The 17,795-nt window shown below is 47.6% G+C and overlaps 1 protein-coding gene across 1 annotated transcript in view; it reads left to right on the top strand.

Moving 5' to 3' along the window:
• ELAC2 (elaC ribonuclease Z 2) overlaps nucleotides 1–17,795 on the top strand; it is a 46,803-nt gene that overhangs the window by 7,024 nt on the left and 21,984 nt on the right. The window contains exons 6-16 of the mRNA XM_082271233.1: nucleotides 48–116; nucleotides 464–556; nucleotides 2,691–2,749; nucleotides 2,850–2,908; nucleotides 6,815–6,887; nucleotides 6,981–7,093; nucleotides 8,655–8,753; nucleotides 14,446–14,584; nucleotides 14,672–14,751; nucleotides 16,657–16,778; nucleotides 17,524–17,620. Coding sequence (XP_082127359.1) covers nucleotides 48–116; nucleotides 464–556; nucleotides 2,691–2,749; nucleotides 2,850–2,908; nucleotides 6,815–6,887; nucleotides 6,981–7,093; nucleotides 8,655–8,753; nucleotides 14,446–14,584; nucleotides 14,672–14,751; nucleotides 16,657–16,778; nucleotides 17,524–17,620 — 1,003 coding nt within the window. The remainder of the gene's footprint in view (nucleotides 1–47; nucleotides 117–463; nucleotides 557–2,690; nucleotides 2,750–2,849; nucleotides 2,909–6,814; nucleotides 6,888–6,980; nucleotides 7,094–8,654; nucleotides 8,754–14,445; nucleotides 14,585–14,671; nucleotides 14,752–16,656; nucleotides 16,779–17,523; nucleotides 17,621–17,795) is intronic.

Below are 17,795 nucleotides of genomic sequence, written 5' to 3'. Positions count from 1 at the left end.
AAATTGTTGCTTTTGTATGCAATAAAATGATTTCATGTCTCCTACAGAGGTGCATTCCTACACTGATCCGATGTACAAAGACGAGACGATGACAGTCCACCAAGTACCAATCTTCAGTAAGTGGCGGATCCTTCCTAGTTCTGATTACCCCCCCCCCCCTTCCTGCTGTGTTATGCAGTTGCCAATACTGAGAATGTAAAGCCTCGTACACACGCAGCGATTGTTGGCCGTGAATTTTCGGCCAACGTCCGATTGGCCGATTGTCGGCTTGTTAGTATGATGCTTGGTTGTTGTTGGCCGAGAAAATTCGGGTGCAGTCCTAGAGCACATTTCAACCAACACAACAACACTGGACAAAAGTCGACCAATCGGTCGGCCAATAATCGTTGAGTGTGTACGAGGCTTTACTCCCTTTTTAATCCACTGAAAATGGCAACTAAATGTTCTAAACTTGCTTATGTAGGTAATGGAACTGGAAAAGAATTGTCGCCTCAACCTCTGGACCTGAGTCCCTCAGCTGAGACTGGAGGTCGGAGGGATGGAAGAAAATCTACAGGTATTGTGGGGAGATGTCGTGCTCTCTTGTAGAGGGGGGGAAAAATGGCTAGGGGCCACTCCGGTGTGGTGTTTTTTTTTTTTGGGGGGGAGACTAAAAAAAAAAAAAATATAAAAAAATCTTCTAGATTGTGCTTGTTTTCTCCTGCAGGTAATTGTTGGGTGATTGTTAGATTAATGGCATCAGACCCACTTGGGGATACTTGAAACCGGGAGCAGAGAAGGGGAGGGGAGGGCCGGGAGCAGAGAAGGGGAGGGGAGGGCCGGGAGCAGAGAAGGGGAGGGAAGGGCCGGGAGCAGAGAAGGGGAGGGAAGGGCCGGGAGCAGAGAAGGGGAGGGAAGGGTCGGGAGCAGAGCAGGGAAGGGCTGGGAAGGGCCGGGAGCAGAGAAGGGGAGGGAAGGGCCGGGAGCAGAGAAGGGGAGGGAAGGGCTGGGAGCAGAGAAGGGGAGGGAAGGGCTGGAAGCAGAGCAGAGAAGGGGAGGGAAGAGCTGGGAGCAGAGCAGAGAAGGGGAGGGAAGGGCTGGGAGCAGAGCAGAGAAGGGGAGGCAAGAGCTGGGAGCAGAGCAGAGAAGGGGAGGCAAGAGCTGGGAGCAGAGCAGAGAAGGGGAGGCAAGAGCTGGGAGCAGAGCAGAGAAGGGGAGGCAAGAGCTGGGAGCAGAGCAGAGAAGGGGAGGCAAGAGCTGGGAGCAGAGCAGAGAAGGGGAGGGAAGGGCTGGGAGCAGAGAAGGGGAGGGAAGGGCTGGGAGCAGAGAAGGGGAGGGAAGGGCTGGGAGCAGAGAAGGGGAGGGAAGAGCTGGGAGCAGAGCAGAGAAGGGGAGGGAAGGGCTGGGAGCAGAGAAGGGGAGGGAAGAGCTGGGAGCAGAGCAGAGAAGGGGAGGGAAGGGCTGGGAGCAGAGCAGAGCAGAGAAGGGGAGGGAAGAGCTGGGAGCAGAGCAGAGAAGGGGAGGGAAGGGCTGGGAGCAGAGAAGGGGAGGGAAGGGCTGGGAGCAGAGAAGGGGAGGGGAGGGAAGAGCTGGGAGCAGAGCAGAGAAGGGGAGGGAAGAGCTGGGAGCAGAGCAGAGAAGGGGAGGGAAGGGCTTTTTTTGGGGGAATTTCATATAAAAAAATGTGAAAATATTGTTATTTTTGCAAAATTGTCGCTCTTTTTTTGTTTAAAGCGCATGATCAAAAAATCGCACAGGTGATCAAATACCACCAAAAGAAAGCTCTGTTTTTATGGGGAAAAAAAGGACGTCAAATTCGTTTAGGTACAGCGTCGCACGACCGCGCAATTGTCTGTTAAAGTCACGCAGTGCCGAATCGCAAAATAGGCCCTGGTCAGGAAGGGGGTAAAATCTTCCGGGGCATAAGTGCAGAGGAGGGGTTTGGGGTCTTTTGGACCCCCAGATCCTCCACAAGAGTACCTGTCAAGAAGAAGAAGAAGAAAAAAAATTTCAATGGCCAAAATAATCGGTATCGGCAATAAAAAAACCGATATCCGCCGATCCCTAGTTTAAACCCTAAGCCAGAATAAGTCCTTGAGCTCTGTAACACAGAAACACACTATACTGTTATTTCATGTTTTATAAATGTAATATCAATATACATTTTTATATAAATAATAAAAAGTATATATTTTTTTTTTTTTTCTAAATTTTTATTTATTTTTTATTTTTTTTTATGCGTTAGAGCAGTATTTTCATCCAGTGTATATGTATTTATGATGGAGCTGGTCAAAGGTACAGTTTTGAAGCATAACATTAGAAAACAAACCTCTTTATACAGTATTTCACTATAAAAAGTTTCCCTTTTTCAAGTTTCTGTAACCATGAAGGAAGATTTCCATAGTAATGTCTCAGAGAGTTCTGTATTAGTGCAGGATGTATCGTATCATTTGTTCATTATATTAGAGGCTCAAAATGAAAAGCTGCTTTCTCTTCCGTTCATTGGCGGACACAGCTTCATATCTTCATATGACAGATGGGTTATACTGCTCTTCCTAGGAGTGGGACACTAAGCTGTGTCCATCAATGAACATCAGAGAGAAAAAAGGATTTTTACAGTAAGACAAAAATCCAGTTTTTTGGGATTGAGGGATATCCGGTCCTGATTATATGCTGGTCTCTAAATTGGTCTCCCCTCCATTTTGTTGTAGACCACCGAAGGAGAACGGCTGACAGAGGCCCGCTGTGTGTCATATCTTTTGTCTGTAAGGTGAGCATTCTGTTTCAATGTGCGTCTTCACAATATTACCATCGCCCAAATAGTTTGTATTCGGCATGTCTCATTGTTTTATTCTCTTCTTCTCTGTAAGGTTAATGACAGAAAAGGACATTTCCTGGTTACCAAAGCGAAGGAGATTGGACTTCCAGTGTACGTATGTTTTATTGTAAGGGGTGAGAGAGGCACCATACAGCAGCTGCTACCGAACTTCTTAAAGAGGAAGTAAACCCTCCTCTACAAGTTGTACCTATAGGTAAGCCTATGATAAGGCTTACCTATAGGTACTGTAAATATCTCCTAAACATGTACTGTTTAGGAGATATTTACCTTACATGCAGCCAGTGACGTCACTGGCGCATGCGCTCTGAAGGAACGGCCGCTGGTGCCGTTCCTTCAAAGCCCCGTACCGTGACCGTCGGCTCCCGCACGCATGTGCGCAGGAGTGACGTCACCGCTGCTCCGGCCAATCAGATGGCCGAATGCCGCGATCCCGGAAGACGGGCGACTGGACATGTCTCCCGTCATAGAGGTGAGCGGGCGGCACAGCGGGGGCTCGTTCTAAGGTAAGTATTGCATAATGAGCTAGTATGCAGTGCATACTAGCTCATTATGTGTTTCTCTTTCAGGGTGAAAAAGAAAAAAAAAAAATTGAGTTTACAACCTCTTTAACTTCTTAACTGGAAGATTTTCCCCCTTAATGACCAGGCCATTTTTTGTGGTTTGGCACTGCGTTATTTTAACTGACAATTGCGCGGTCGTGCAACGCTGTACCCATATGAAATTTTAATTGTTTTTTCCCCACAACAAAAGAGCTTTCTTTTGGTGGTATTTAATCATCACTGCGCTATAAACTTAAAGTTATATCTTACTTTCAACTATAAAAACATATCCAATAAAAAAAAAAAAAAAATGTGTATTCTTCTAGATATATTTGGTGTATGTATGTATGTGTATATATATATATATATATATATATATATATATATATATATATATATATATATAATATATATATATATAATATATATATAAATAATATATATATAAATAATATATATATATATATATATATATATATATATATATATATATATATATATATACACACATTTGCGACACTGTGCCCAAATAAAATTTGTCTTTTTTTTTTTTTTTTTTTCTCCACTATAAACAAAAAAAAAAAAGAGCCACAATTCTGAAAAATAAACATTTGACATTTTTTTTTTTTTTTATAATTTTAGGCCAATTTGTATTCTGCTACATATTTTTGGTAAAAAAAAAATTTACAATAAGCGTATTTTCATTGGTTTGCACAAAAGTTATCACGTCTACAAACTAGGGGAAAGATTTGTCATTTATTTTTTTACTAGTAATGGCGGCGATCTCGGTTTTTTTTTTTTTTTTTTTCTTGCGGGGCTGCGACATTGCGGCGGACAGATCGGACTCCTAACTGACATTTTTTCACTTTTGGGGGGACCAGTGACATTACTACAGTAATCAGTGCTAGAAATATGCACTGTTACTGTAATAATGACACTGGCAGGGAAGGGGTTAAGCCAGGGGCTATCAAAGGGTTTGGTGTAAGCTTAGGGGGTGTTTTCTAACTATGGGGGGGGGGGGGTGGGCTTGTAATATTAACACAGAGACATGTGATCCCAAATAGGAGGAACACAGGGGCTCTATGTTGATGGCAGAAAGAACTACAGTTTGCTTTGTTTACAACAGCAGACCGCCGTTCTGTCTTCATGGGGAGCGATCGTGGGTGCCCGGCAGCAATCGTGGCCAATGGCCCCGCGCCTCAGCTTTCTCTCTGGTGAGTGGGTGCGGGTGCGCTCCCCCGGCATCGCTCTCGTTGACAGGCACGGCGATTCCGGAGAACCTGCCGGCGGTTGGTTAGAAAGGTTATCATGATTTTCTGTGTTTTTTTTTTTTTGTTTTTTTTTTTTCTTACCCGCAAAGTAAAGGCATAAGGGGCTAGTATGTGCTACTGGCCAGAGCCGCGTGACGTCATGCGCAGGAACCGCCGGTTACGGCACAAGGCTCTGAAAAATTGGCATGGGCAGCCGTTCCCAGACCATCACTGACCCACCACCAAACCGGTCATACTGAACGATGTTACAGGCAGCATAACGTTCTCCACGGCTTCTCCAGACCCTTTCACGTCTGTCACATGTGCTCAGGGTGAACTCTGCTCTCATCTGTGAAAAGCACAGGGTGCCAGTGGTGGACCTGCCAATTCTGGTGTTCAATGGCAAATGCCAGTTGAGCTTCACGATGTTGGGCAGTGAGCACAGGGCCCACTAGAGGACATCGGACCCTCAGGCCACCCTCATGAAGTCTGTTTCTGATTGTTTGGTCAGAGACATTCACACCAGTGGCTGCTGGAGGTCATTTTGTAGGGCTCTGGCAGTCCTCATCCTGTTCCTCCTTGCACAAAGGAGCAGATACCGGTCCTGCTGATGGGTTAAGGACCTTCTACAGCCCTGACCAGCTCTCCTAGAGCAGTGGTCCTCAACCCAGGCCTACAGGGCCCACTAACAGGCCAGATTTTAGGTATTACCTTGGGGAGATGCAGACTAGAGTACTGCAATCACTGAGCAGCAAATGATATCCCCTGGGATGTATTTCAGTTATCTTGAAAATCTGGCCTGTTAGTGGGCCCTGAGGACCAGGGTTGAGGACCACTGATCTAGTGCACCTGTTGTTAATTTAATTAACACGAAAGCAACGGAAACCTAACAACCCCCTCTGCTACTCAACTGACCAGATCAATATCCCAGGAGTTTAATTGACTTGATCTTATACTCTGATTAAGAAGTGTTCCTTTAATGTCCCTGGGCCTGACCACCAACATTCCCAAGAGCTGTTCACTGGCCATCCCAATGAATCCACCCACTGCCCAATCCAGCAAAGATACAGTCCCATATATTCAACAAAGAGAAATCCCAATCCAGCAAAGAGACAGCCCAATGTAATAAAAAGGGGGTTTGTGAAGGCGCCTGGTTTCTAATAGCTGTAGACACTAGGGAGGGTAAAAGACAGCCCAATCCATCACCATATATTCAACAAAGAGAAATCCCAATCCAGCAAAGAGACGGCCCAATCCATCACCATATATTCAGCAAAGAGATATCCCAATCCAGCAAAGAGACGGCCCAATCCATCACCATATATTCAGTAAAGAGACATCCCAATCCAGCAGAGAGACAGCCCAATCCATCACCATATATTCAGTAAAGAGACATCCCAATCCAGCAGAGACACGGCCCAATGTAATAAAAAGGGGGTGTGTGAAGGCGCCTGGTTTCTAATAGCTGTAGACACTAGGGAGGGTAAAAGACAGCCCAATCCATCACCATATATTCAGCAAAGAGACATCCCAATCCAGCAAAGAGACAGTCACAGCATAGGCCCAGCAACATTGTCAATCAATTAACTGTTGTGATGTCTAACAACTTGTCTCCAGACCAGTCAACAGTGAGGACTGAGCAGTCCTGCAGGCTACTCGCAGTGCAGCTTTTCCACACGGCTGAGCTGTGACTTGTGTGGCTCCCAAACCAGCACCCGGTCTGCAGGGAGAGGCGGAGTCACTCCGCCTTCCTTCTGCAACCAAAATTAGCTGCATTGACTCGCTCCTCAGCTGTCCTGCTTTAGCATGTGTTGGTTACTACAGCAGTAGCAACAACTCGGTCTCATTGGTTGGGGCCTGAGCAGCCGGGCCCCTTAGGATCCCCTGTGCCCCTGATGGCAGCCCTGTATATCCCCCTGTCTTTATCAGAGATAAGTTGGTCATAAATCTACTCAAACTCCTGACCGCCTTCCTCCCAACATCGGCAGAAGGGGGTATTCACATCGGCAGAAGGGGGTATTCACCTTTTTGTTTAGCATTTTCTAACTTACTTGTTTTAGTACCCAATAGAGCAGAATAAAAGGAGGATATCCACATAGTGCAGTCTGGATTGCATTGTTCTTCCCAGAGTAGTCCAAGTAAAGGGGGGTGTTTGATAATCCCGGGCACCTAACACTTTAATACGCCTCTTACTGTTTTCTGTACAGAGGGACCCGAGAGATTGGACCTCTCATCTCAGAGCTCAAAGCTGGGAACAGCGTCACCTACCTGGACAAAGAGGTAGGAATGGGAGTACCCAAGGGATGTTTTTGGCTGCAGACACTTTAATAAATTCACTTCCTAATACCTGGTAAATGTTTTTTTCTTTTTTAGATTTTCCCTTCTGATGTCCTGAGTCCGGACGACCCTGGTCCAACGTTTCTTGTGGTGGAGTGTCCAACCGAAGAATTCATAACTCCCATGACTGAGAATGAGACCTTGAAGAGGTAGGGCTGCGTTTCTGGTCAGGAAGTGTGGGCGGGGTTATCTGTGTGGGCGGGGTTATCTGTGTGGGCGGGGTTATCTGTGTGGGCGGGGTTATCTGTGTGGGCGGGGTCAGAGTTATGGAGGCACAGTGCTCAGCAGTACTGTATTTCAGCAGAGGGTTGCTTGGTTTCCAACTACACAGTGCAATTTCCCAGATTCAGGAAAACATACCGGTATTTGTTTTTTGTGTGTATGTGTGTGTGTGTGTGTGTGTGTGTGTGTATATATATATATATATATATATATATATATATATATATATATATATATATATATATATATATATATATATAATGTATGTATGTGTGTATATATATATATATATATATATATAATGTATGTATGTGTGTATATATATATATATAATATACACACACACACACACACTATATATATATATATATATATATATATATATATAATATATATATATATATATATATATATATATATATACACATACACACACACACATACACACACACACACACATACATATATATATATATATATATATATAGGCTTTTTTTTTTTTCTCAGAAAAAAAGTGCAGGAACTCAACCATGACCCCACAAAACCAACCTCCCCCTTACACACACCCTCCAAAGTGCATTAAATAATTGGTGTGGTCAAATTTCACTAACAGTGGAAGGGTCTTAAAGGGGCATTAAATTCCAGAACTGCATAGAGTACAGATTTAGGGGAGGGAGGAGGTGTTACACGCAGAGTGCAAAGTCCAGAGGTGCACTAATTGCAGAGTTAAACCTTCTTCCACAGCTGCTTACCTCTGCATCCACATCTCAATTTCACCCCTCTTTAGCCTCGGAAGGCAACTTCCTTTCCACTGCTCCATCTTCTCCCTCCCTTCTTAAAAGCGCCACCATCTTCCACATCTTACTTGTGTTGCTGCATTAAACTGAAGCACCCAGCTGGCTCTAGTACCTCCCGGCACACTGTAGGTGGCTCTGCCTCTCTCTACTTGCAGGAAGATCATCCAGTGGGGGTGTCAGGATCTGCACTGCACCCCAGGCATCTGCATCTACCTTGTCCCCATCCTGCATTCAGTGGGAGCCACTCAGGAGATCAGATCTGTGGAAGCCATTGGGAGACAAGCTGTCATCTGTAAACATAGAAGCCAGACTTCTATATTTACAAGTGATAGGGGGGAGCAGAGGGCCTGAGCCAGAGGTGGTGGAAATTCCAGCTGAAAAAAAGCCCTGTGTATGTATGTATGTATGAGGAATTAAGCCTCTGCACAGAAAAATGCAGGCAGGAAACCTGCCAATAGAGGGAGCAGTGAGCAGAGGGATGACCCCATCAGTTTTCTTCTGCCTCCTTTGTGTTCGGTCACAGGGTGGGGGTGGGGACATGACTGGCTGCATTGCATCACTGCAGTAGATCAGGTCATCATCCTAGTTGTGCTTTGTTAATCTGGGGCTAAATAGCGCTCTATCCATGTGTTAGGAGATGGATATCGGAGTGTGAGCAGCACAGGAATGATTGGTATGATTTATTTTTCAGATATCATGAAGGGAATTCGGAGAGCCGGGTCGCTCTGATCGTCCACATGACGCCAGAACATATTATTAATCACAGCAGCTACAAGCACTGGATGGAGCGGTGAGTTTTCATTACACTTCCCTTTTTATTTATTCGTCTTTTCAAGTCCGGGTTCCATCTTCTAACTCTAAGATTCTGTGCATTTTATTATAGCTTAGGGCTGGTTCACACCTTATGCGGTGCATTTTTTTTTTCTCTGCATTAGAAACGCATGGATAGTAGGTTATATGGGTTCCAAAGGCATATTTTACACCAGTGCAGTCAGTTAAAGTGCGTTCCAGAAAAAAAATAGAACGTGCCGCATTTTTTTTCTGCACTGGACTGTACTGGAACTCTGTAAAACGCATCAAAAAAGCACCTGCAATGCACATGTCCTCCCATTTAAGGTGAAGAAAAAGAGGGGAAAAAATCCACTGGAATGCATCAAAAATGCCCATGCAGAAATGCATCTGGAACGCATCCGAACTGCGTTTTCTATGGTGGGAACTGGCCCATATGGTTCCCAATGACGTAGCTCACACCAGTGTGGTGAGTTCCAGTGCATTCCAGAAAAAAAACTAGAACATGCTGCCAGTTCACACCACATGCAGTTAAGTGTGTTTGTTTTTTTTGTTTTTTTTTTTTCTTTCTGCAATAAAAATGCATGGAAAGTAGGCTATAGGGTTTCCAATGGCATATAGTTCACACCAGTGCGTTCCAGTGTGTTCCAGTTCCAGGAAACAAAAAGTAGAACATGCTGCATTTTCCTGCACTGGACTGTACCGGAACACTTTTAAACCAACTGGAACACCCATGTCCTTTATTTAAGGTTAAGGAAAAAAAAAAAAAGAGGGAAATATTGCACTGGAATGCATCAAAGATGCGTCAAAAACGCACATGCAGAAATGCATCTGGAACGCATCCGAACTGTGTTTTTAAAGGTGTGAACTGGCCCATATGGTTTTCAATAGCATAGTTCACACCAGTGCGTTCCAGTTCCAGAAAAAAAAAAAGTAGAACATGCTGCATTTTTTTTTTTGTATTGGAAGGTGGAAAAACACACCAAAAATGCACATAAAACGCTCTGGAATGCACATGTCCTCATTTAACCAGTTCCGGACCGCCCGCCGCAGATATGTTGCGGCAGGCAGCCCCTCCTGCATGAACCGATGAAGGGGTACCTCTGTCGCCACTAGGCAGCCTGGATGCCGATGCATGGGGCCGGCAGCCGCGATTGCCGCCTGGCACCCGTGATCGCTCCCCGCTGAGAGAGAAGAACGGTCGGCTGTTGTAAACACATCTGACCGTTCTCTCTGGAATGATCACAGAGCTCCTCTGATCCTTCTATATAGGATCACATGTCTCTATGGTCCTTTCAAAAGCCCCCTCCCCCCACAGTTAGAAACACTCCCCTAGGCTTACATTTAACCCCTTGATCACCCACTAGGTAAACCCCTTCCCTGCCAGTGTTATTACAGTGACAGTGCATATTTTTAGCACTGATTACTGTAGTAATGTCACTGGTCCCCCCAAAAGTGTCAAAAATATCAGTTAGGGGTCCGATCTGTCCCCGCAATGTCGCAGTCCTGCTAAAAATCACAGATCGCCGCCATTAGTAGTAAAAAAATAAATAAAAATTACATAAATCTTTCCCCTAGTTTGTAGATGCGATAAACTTTGCACAAACCAATCAAAATACGCTTATTGCGATTTTTACCAAAAATATGTAGCAGAAAACAAATTGGCCTAAAATGTTTAAAAAAAAAAAAAAATAAAATGTTTTTGTTTACATTATTTTTTTTTTTGGGAATGTTCTATAGCAGAATGTGAAAAATGTTGTTTTTTTTTTTCAGAATTATCGTTTTTTTTTTTTGTTTATAGCGCAAAAAATAAAAATCGCAAAGGTGATTAAAAACCACCAAAAGAAAGCTCTATTTGTGGGGAAAAAAAGGATTTGGGTACAGCGTTGCATTACCGTGCAATTGTCCGTTTAAAGTAACGCAGTGCCGAATTGCAAAAAATGGCCTGGTCATTAAGGGGGGAAATCCTTCCGGTCCAGAAGTGGTTAAATAGAAATCGATCTCTCTTGGATAGATTTTTACTTCAAAAGCATTTTATTACAATACATTTGATAAAAATTAAAAAGATCCGATTTTTTTTTTTTTTTTTTTGATCAAAAAAAAATAAATAATTCAATTAAAAAAAAAATTGATTTTTAATAGAAGAAAAAAATCAGATTTAAATACCGTATTTATCGGCGTATAACACGCACTTTTTCCTCCTAAAAATGGAGGAAAAAGTAAGTGCTTGTTGTACGCCAATTTAAAAAAAAAAAAAAAAAAAAAGTCCAGGAAGCAGCGCCGAGAGGTAGAAGTGGGCGGGCAGGGCGGAGGAGGAGAAAGGACGCGCTGTCCTCGGAAGTCCTTCCTTCTCCTCCACCCCGCCCGCCCCCTTCTACCTCTCGGCGCTGCTTCCTGGACTTTTAAAAGTGATTTGGATAGTGTCAATGGCGCTGGCGAGGCTGCATGTATGGGCACTGCGCTGGCGAGGCTGCATGTACTTGGACTGCGCTGGCGAGGCTGCATGTATTTGGACTGCGCTGGCGAGGCTGCATGTATTTGGACTGCGCTGGCGAAGCTGCATGTATTTGGACTGCGCTGGCGAGGCTGCATGTACTTGGACTGCGCTGGCGAGGCTGCATGTATTTGGACTGCGCTGGCGAGGCTGCATGTATTTGGACTGCGCTGGCGAGGCTGCATGTATTTGGACTGCGCTGGCGAGGCTGCATGTATTTGGACTGCGCTGGCGAGGCTGCATGTATGGGGACTGCGCTGGCGAGGCTGCATGTATTTGGACTGCGCTGGCGAGGCTGCATGTATTTGGACTGCGCTGGCGAGGCTGCATGTACTTGGACTGCGCTGGCGAGGCTGCATGTACTTGGACTGCGCTGGCGAGGCTGCATGTACTTGGACTGCGCTGGCGAGGCTGCATGTACTTGGACTGCGCTGGCGAGGCTGAATGTATTTGGACTGCGCTGGCGAGGCTGCATGTATTTGGACTGCGCTGGCGAGGCTGCATGTACTTGGACTGCGCTGGCGAGGCTGCATGTACTTGGACTGCGCTGGCGAGGCTGCATGTATTTGGACTGCGCTGGCGAGGCTGCATGTATGGGCACTGCGCTGGCGAGGCTGCATGTATTTGGACTGCGCTGGCGAGGCTGCATGTATTTGGACTGCGCTGGCGAGGCTGCATGTATGGGGACTGCGCTGGGGAGGCTGCATGTATGGGGACTGCGCTGGGGAGGCTGCATGTATTTGGACTGCGCTGGCGAGGCTGCATGTATGGGCACTGCGCTGGCGAGGCTGCATGTATTTGGACTGCGCTGGCGAGGCTGCATGTATTTGGACTGCGCTGGCGAGGCTGCATGTATTTGGACTGCGCTGGCGAGGCTGCATGTACTTGGACTGCGCTGGCGAGGCTGCATGTATTTGGACTGCGCTGGCGAGGCTGCATGTATTTGGACTGCGCTGGCGAGGCTGCATGTATTTGGACTGCGCTGGCGAGGCTGCATGTATGGGGACTGCGCTGGCGAGGCTGCATGTATGGGGACTGCGCTGGCGAGGCTGCATGTATGGGGACTGCGCTGGCGAGGCTGCATGTATTTGGACTGCGCTGGCGAGGCTGCATGTACTTGGACTGCGCTGGCGAGGCTGCATGTACTTGGACTGCGCTGGCGAGGCTGCATGTACTTGGACTGCGCTGGCGAGGCTGCATGTACTTGGACTGCGCTGGCGAGGCTGCATGTACTTGGACTGCGCTGGCGAGGCTGCATGTATTTGGACTGCGCTGGCGAGGCTGCATGTATGGGCACTGCGCTGGCGAGGCTGCATGTATTTGGACTGCGCTGGCGAGGCTGCATGTATTTGGACTGCGCTGGCGAGGCTGCATGTATTTGGACTGCGCTGGCGAGGCTGCATGTATGGGGACTGCGCTGGCGAGGCTGCATGTATGGGGACTGCGCTGGGGAGGCTGCATGTATTTGGACTGCGCTGGCGAGGCTGCATGTATTTGGACTGCGCTGGCGAGGCTGCATGTATGGGCACTGCGCTGGCGAGGCTGCATGTATGGGCACTGCGCTGGCGAGGCTGCATGTATGGGCACTGCGCTGGCGAGGCTGCATGTATGGGCACTGCGCTGGCGAGGCTGCATGTATTTGGACTGCGCTGGCGAGGCTGCATGTATTTGGACTGCGCTGGCGAGGCTGCATTTGATTTAAAAAAAAAAAAAAATGTTCGGAGTTCAAAGCTGTTTGTTTTAACCACTTAAGCCCCGGAAGATTTTACCCCCATTCCGACCAGGGGGTATTTTGCGATTCGGCACTGCGTGACTTTAACGGACAATTGCGCGGTCGTGCGATGCTGTACCTAAACGAATTTGGCGTCCTTTTTTTCCCACAAACCGAGCTTTCTTTTGGTGGTATTTGATCACCTGTGCGATTTTTTTTTGATCACGCTCTATAAACAAAAAAAGAGCGTCAATTTTGCAAAAATAGCAATATTTTTCACATTTTTTTATATGAAATTCCCCCAAAAAAAACAAAAAACAAAATTTTTTTACTTTTTCAGCCAATTTGTTTTATGCTACCTATGTTTGGTAAAAAAAATCGCAAAAAGCGTATTTTGATTGGTTTGCGCAAAAGTTATCGCGTTTACTAACAAAGGGAAAGATTTCTGTCATTTTTGTTGTTTTTTTTTTTTAACGTGTAATGGCGGCGATCTGCGATTTTTTTTTTTTTTTTTTTTTTTTTTTTTTTTTTTTTTTTTTGCGGTACTGCGACATTGGGGCGGACAGATCGGACCCTTGACTGACATTTTTGCCACTTTTGGGGTTACCAGTGACATTTCTACAGTAATCAGTGCTATATATATATGCACTGTTACTGTAAAAATACACTGGTAGTGAAGGGGTTAACTTTATTTGGGAGGGAGGGGCTGTGTGTATCCCTAGGGGCGTGCTTTCTACTGTGATTGGCTGGGGCTTGAGCTGTATGGACACTGATCAACGGATCTACATACTAGATCCGAGTGATCAGTATCCTAACAGCAAGGAGAATGACAGGTGGCTTGTTTACACAAGCTGCCTGACATTCTCCCTCTCCCCCGCCGATCGCCGAGTGACCGGCGGACATCGGGTCCGCCGGTCACACGCGCGGGGGGGTCCGTGACCACGCTGGAGCGTGCCTCGGGGGGCGCGCGCTAGCTCCCTAGACCCTCACAAGCTAGTGACGTAGCCCTACGTCACTTTGCCTGTGAGGGGCTGACTGCCGACGTAGATCGGCGTTAGGCAGTCGGCAAGTGGTTAAATTTCAGCTTTTTTCCTGAAATTTCTCTCCTAAAATTTAGGTGTGTGTTATACGCCGATAAATACGGTACTTTTTTTTTTTTTTTTTTACACCCTGTTTTAAACACAGGAGTGGGCTTGCTACAGGTGAGTAGGGGGAGATAAGCTTTTATTAGAGGGATGATCCAGTCCAATGCCATTTCAGTGCAGCGGTGGGATATGCAAACTGGCGGCCCTCCAGCTGTTGCAAAAACTACAAGTCCCATCATGCCTCTGCCTCTGGGTCTTTATGCTTGTGGCTGTCAGTCTTGCTATGCCTCATGGGACTTGTAGTTCTGCAACATCTGGAGGGCCACAGTTTGCATATTCCTGTTCTAGAAAGTAAGGATAATGTGTAACCAGAAGCACCGTTCCTTTGTTCCTTTTCTGGCAGGTTCGGCCCGGAGACGGAACATCTGATCCTGAATGAGAGCGTTTCCTCTATCCATAACCAAAGTGCCTACAGGATTCAGAGCCAGCTAAACCTCATCCACCCTCGTATCTTCCCACCTCTCCCTGAGCTCTCTAGGAAGGTAAGTAGCTGGGCATGCTGGGATTTGTAGCTCTGTGGTGTGAAATCAGCTGCTTCCATAGAGCCCCTGTATGGTTTTTGTGTGCAGGAGGCAGCAGAGGATGTCCATAGAGTTAAAGCAGAATGTCTTCTGAAATACCAGCTGAGACCGAGCAGGGAATGGCAGAGGTAAGCGGACACCTCATTGGGGAACTGTGTACTGCTACCCTTCTGTAGTTGGTGGTAGATGTGCCAGTGTGGCACAGGCAGGGTTAGAAGGAAAGCGAGTGCTTGTCTCGTATGGGTACTCCATTATCCTGGCCGGAGGATCCAAACAAATTTATTAGCAATTATTTTATCTTTCAGCCCTTCTGCATCAGAAACTAACCTCTCAGTAGACTTCATGTGAAGGTTGTGTCTGGGTGGCTGGGGGCGGGTGTAGTTGGCACGTGGTGGGAGAAGAGAGGCGGGTGTAGTTGGATCGGGGTGAGAGGATAGGGGCGAGTGTAGTTGACATGGGGTGGGAGGATAGGGGTGAGTGTAGTTGACACGGGGTGGGAGGATAGGGGCGAGTGTAGTTGACATGGGGTGGGAGGATAGGGGTGAGTGTAGTTGACATGGGGTGGGAGGATAGGGGTGAGTGTAGTTGACATGGGGTGGGAGGATAGGGGTGAGTGTAGTTGACACGGGGTGGGAGGATAGGGGTGAGTGTAGTTGACATGGGGTGGGAAGATAGGGGTGAGTGTAGTTGACACGGGGTGGAAGGATAGGGGCGAGTGTAGTTGACACGGGGTGGGAGGATAGGGGCGAGTGTAGTTGACACGGGGTGGGAGGATAGGGGCGAGTGTAGTTGGCACGGGGTGGGAGGATAGGGGCGAGTGTAGTTGGCACGGGGTGGGAGGATAGGGGCGAGTGTAGCTGGCACGGGGTGGGAGGATAGGGGCGGGTTTAGTTGGCACGGGGTGGGAGGATAGGGGCGAGTGTAGTTGACACGGGGTGGGAGGATAGGGGCGAGTGTAGTTGACACGGGGTGGGAGGATAGGGGCGAGTGTAGTTGGCACGGGGTGGGAGGATAGGGGCGAGTGTAGTTGGCACGGGGTGGGAGGATAGGGGCGAGTGTAGTTGGCACGGGGTGGGAGGATAGGGGCGAGTGTAGTTGGCACGGGGTGGGAGGATAGGGGCGGGTGTAGTTGGCACGGGGTGGGAGGATAGGGGTGAGTGTAGTTGACACGGGGTGGGAGGATAGGAGCGAGTGTAGTTGACACGGGGTGGGAGGATAAGGGTGAGTGTAGTTGGCATGGGGTGGGAGGATAGGGGTGAGTGTAGTTGACACGGGGTGGGAGGATAGGGGTGAGTGTAGTTGGCATGGGGGGGAGGATAGGGGTGAGTGTAGTTGACACGGGGTGGGAGGATAGGGGTGAGTGTAGTTGGCATGGGGGGGAGGATAGGGGCGAGTGTAGTTGACACGGGGTGGGAGGATAGGGGCGAGTGTAGTTGGCACGGGGTGGGAGGTTAGGGGCGAGTGTAGTTGGCACGGGGTGGGAGGATAGGGGCGAGTGTAGTTGGCACGGGGGGGGATAGGGGCGAGTGTAGTTGACACGGGGTGGGAGGATAGGGGCGAGTGTAGTTGGCATGGGGTGGGAAGATAGGGGCGAGTGTAGTTGGCACGGGGTGGAAGGATAGGGGCGGGTGTAGTTGGCACGGGGTGGGAGGATAGGGGTAAGTGTAGTTGACATGGGGTGGGAGGATAGGGGCGAGTGTAGTTGGCATGGGGTGGGAAGATAGGGGCGAGTGTAGTTGGCACGGGGTGGAAGGATAGGGGCGGGTGTAGTTGGCACGGGGTGGGAGGATAGGGGTAAGTGTAGTTGACATGGGGTGGGAGGATAGGGACGAGTGTAGTTGGCACGGGGTGGGAGGATAGGGGCGAGTGTAGTTGGCATGGGGGGGGAGGATGGGGGCGGGTGTAGTTGGATAGGTTTTAAAGTCTTTCTAAGTATAGTTAACCCTTTAGGTTACCAGAGCAGCTGTGATTGGGGGAGGCAGTTCCTGGTCCTAGAACTCGTTCATATGATCACACATCGATTGGTATTTCAGGGACATGGTCACCAGCAACAACGCCCCGGAGTTTGTGAAGGAGGCAATGACGCTGCCAGGCTTCCAGGATGCCCTGAGTGAGTGCCGGCTGCTGCTGGAGGCCGACCTCCCACAAGCTGCTGGTAAATACGTCTGTTACTTCTAACATTTTACCCGGAGTATGGGGGGGGGGGGTCACCTCTATGACTAGACGTCCATTGTACATAAAACTCACCTCTGGGGTCCTGCCCACTCTTTATTCTTAGATCCCTTTCCCAATGCTCAATAAAATTACTGCAAAGTATTCCAAATTAATGCCTTTCTCATTCAGATCGTAAATGTAATCTCCACCTAATTACACAGATGGAGGAACTGGTTTACCTGTCATCCCCTTCCCCTGATGTATGATTTTTTTTTGGGGGGGGGGGGTTGTACCCAACACCTCTCTTACTCTGTGCCACTGCTCTTCCTCCTGTCTTTCAATATAGCCAGCTATTAAAGACCACAAACCTGTGTAAGAAAAAAATGATTTAAATTGCATTTGGGTTCAGTGTTACATGACCTTCAATTGCCAGTAAAAGTAGCAAAAAATTGCCTGGTCATGAAGGGGGTAAAATCTTCTTGTGGTTTAAAAAAAAAAAAACAAAAAGAAAAACTTGGCTGCCATTGTGGACTCTTCAGAAGTGTGATATCAGTCCTCTGGCTTCATTATTTTGGGTCATCGATTCAATTTACTGAAATAACTGGCTTTTCTGGCAGCATGCTTGTTCCAGGTCTGAGCTCGGGGAGTCCTGCAGTCCCAGGACCTGAATGAAGCGCCTTGTAATTTAATGGAGACAGTCTTATAAGTTGTGTGTGCACCGTCTCATGGATTCTTCTCTGCCCTAGAGGTGGATCCGCAGTATCCTGTGGTCGTGTTTCTTGGAACCGGTTCTGCTGTCCCCATGAAAACCCGCAATGTCAGCTCTACTCTGGTGCATGTCAGGTGTGTGTTCTGCTGCCCAATTTCCTCCTTCTGCCCTGTTCCCTTTTTCTGCCCACTACCCTCTTCCTGCTGTACCACCATTTTGCCCAACGCCTACCTCCTGGTTGCCACCCGTTCTGCCCACTGCTACCATTTCCTGCTACCTATTTTGCCCGGCTACTGATCCTACCCACTG

The sequence above is a fragment of the Pelophylax lessonae genome (genome assembly GCF_965119305.1).
Source record: "Pelophylax lessonae genome assembly, chromosome: 11".
NCBI lineage: Eukaryota > Metazoa > Chordata > Amphibia > Anura > Ranidae > Pelophylax > Pelophylax lessonae.
The sequence above is the reverse complement of the archived record's forward strand: the minus strand, read 5'-3'. Positions and strand labels throughout refer to the sequence as shown.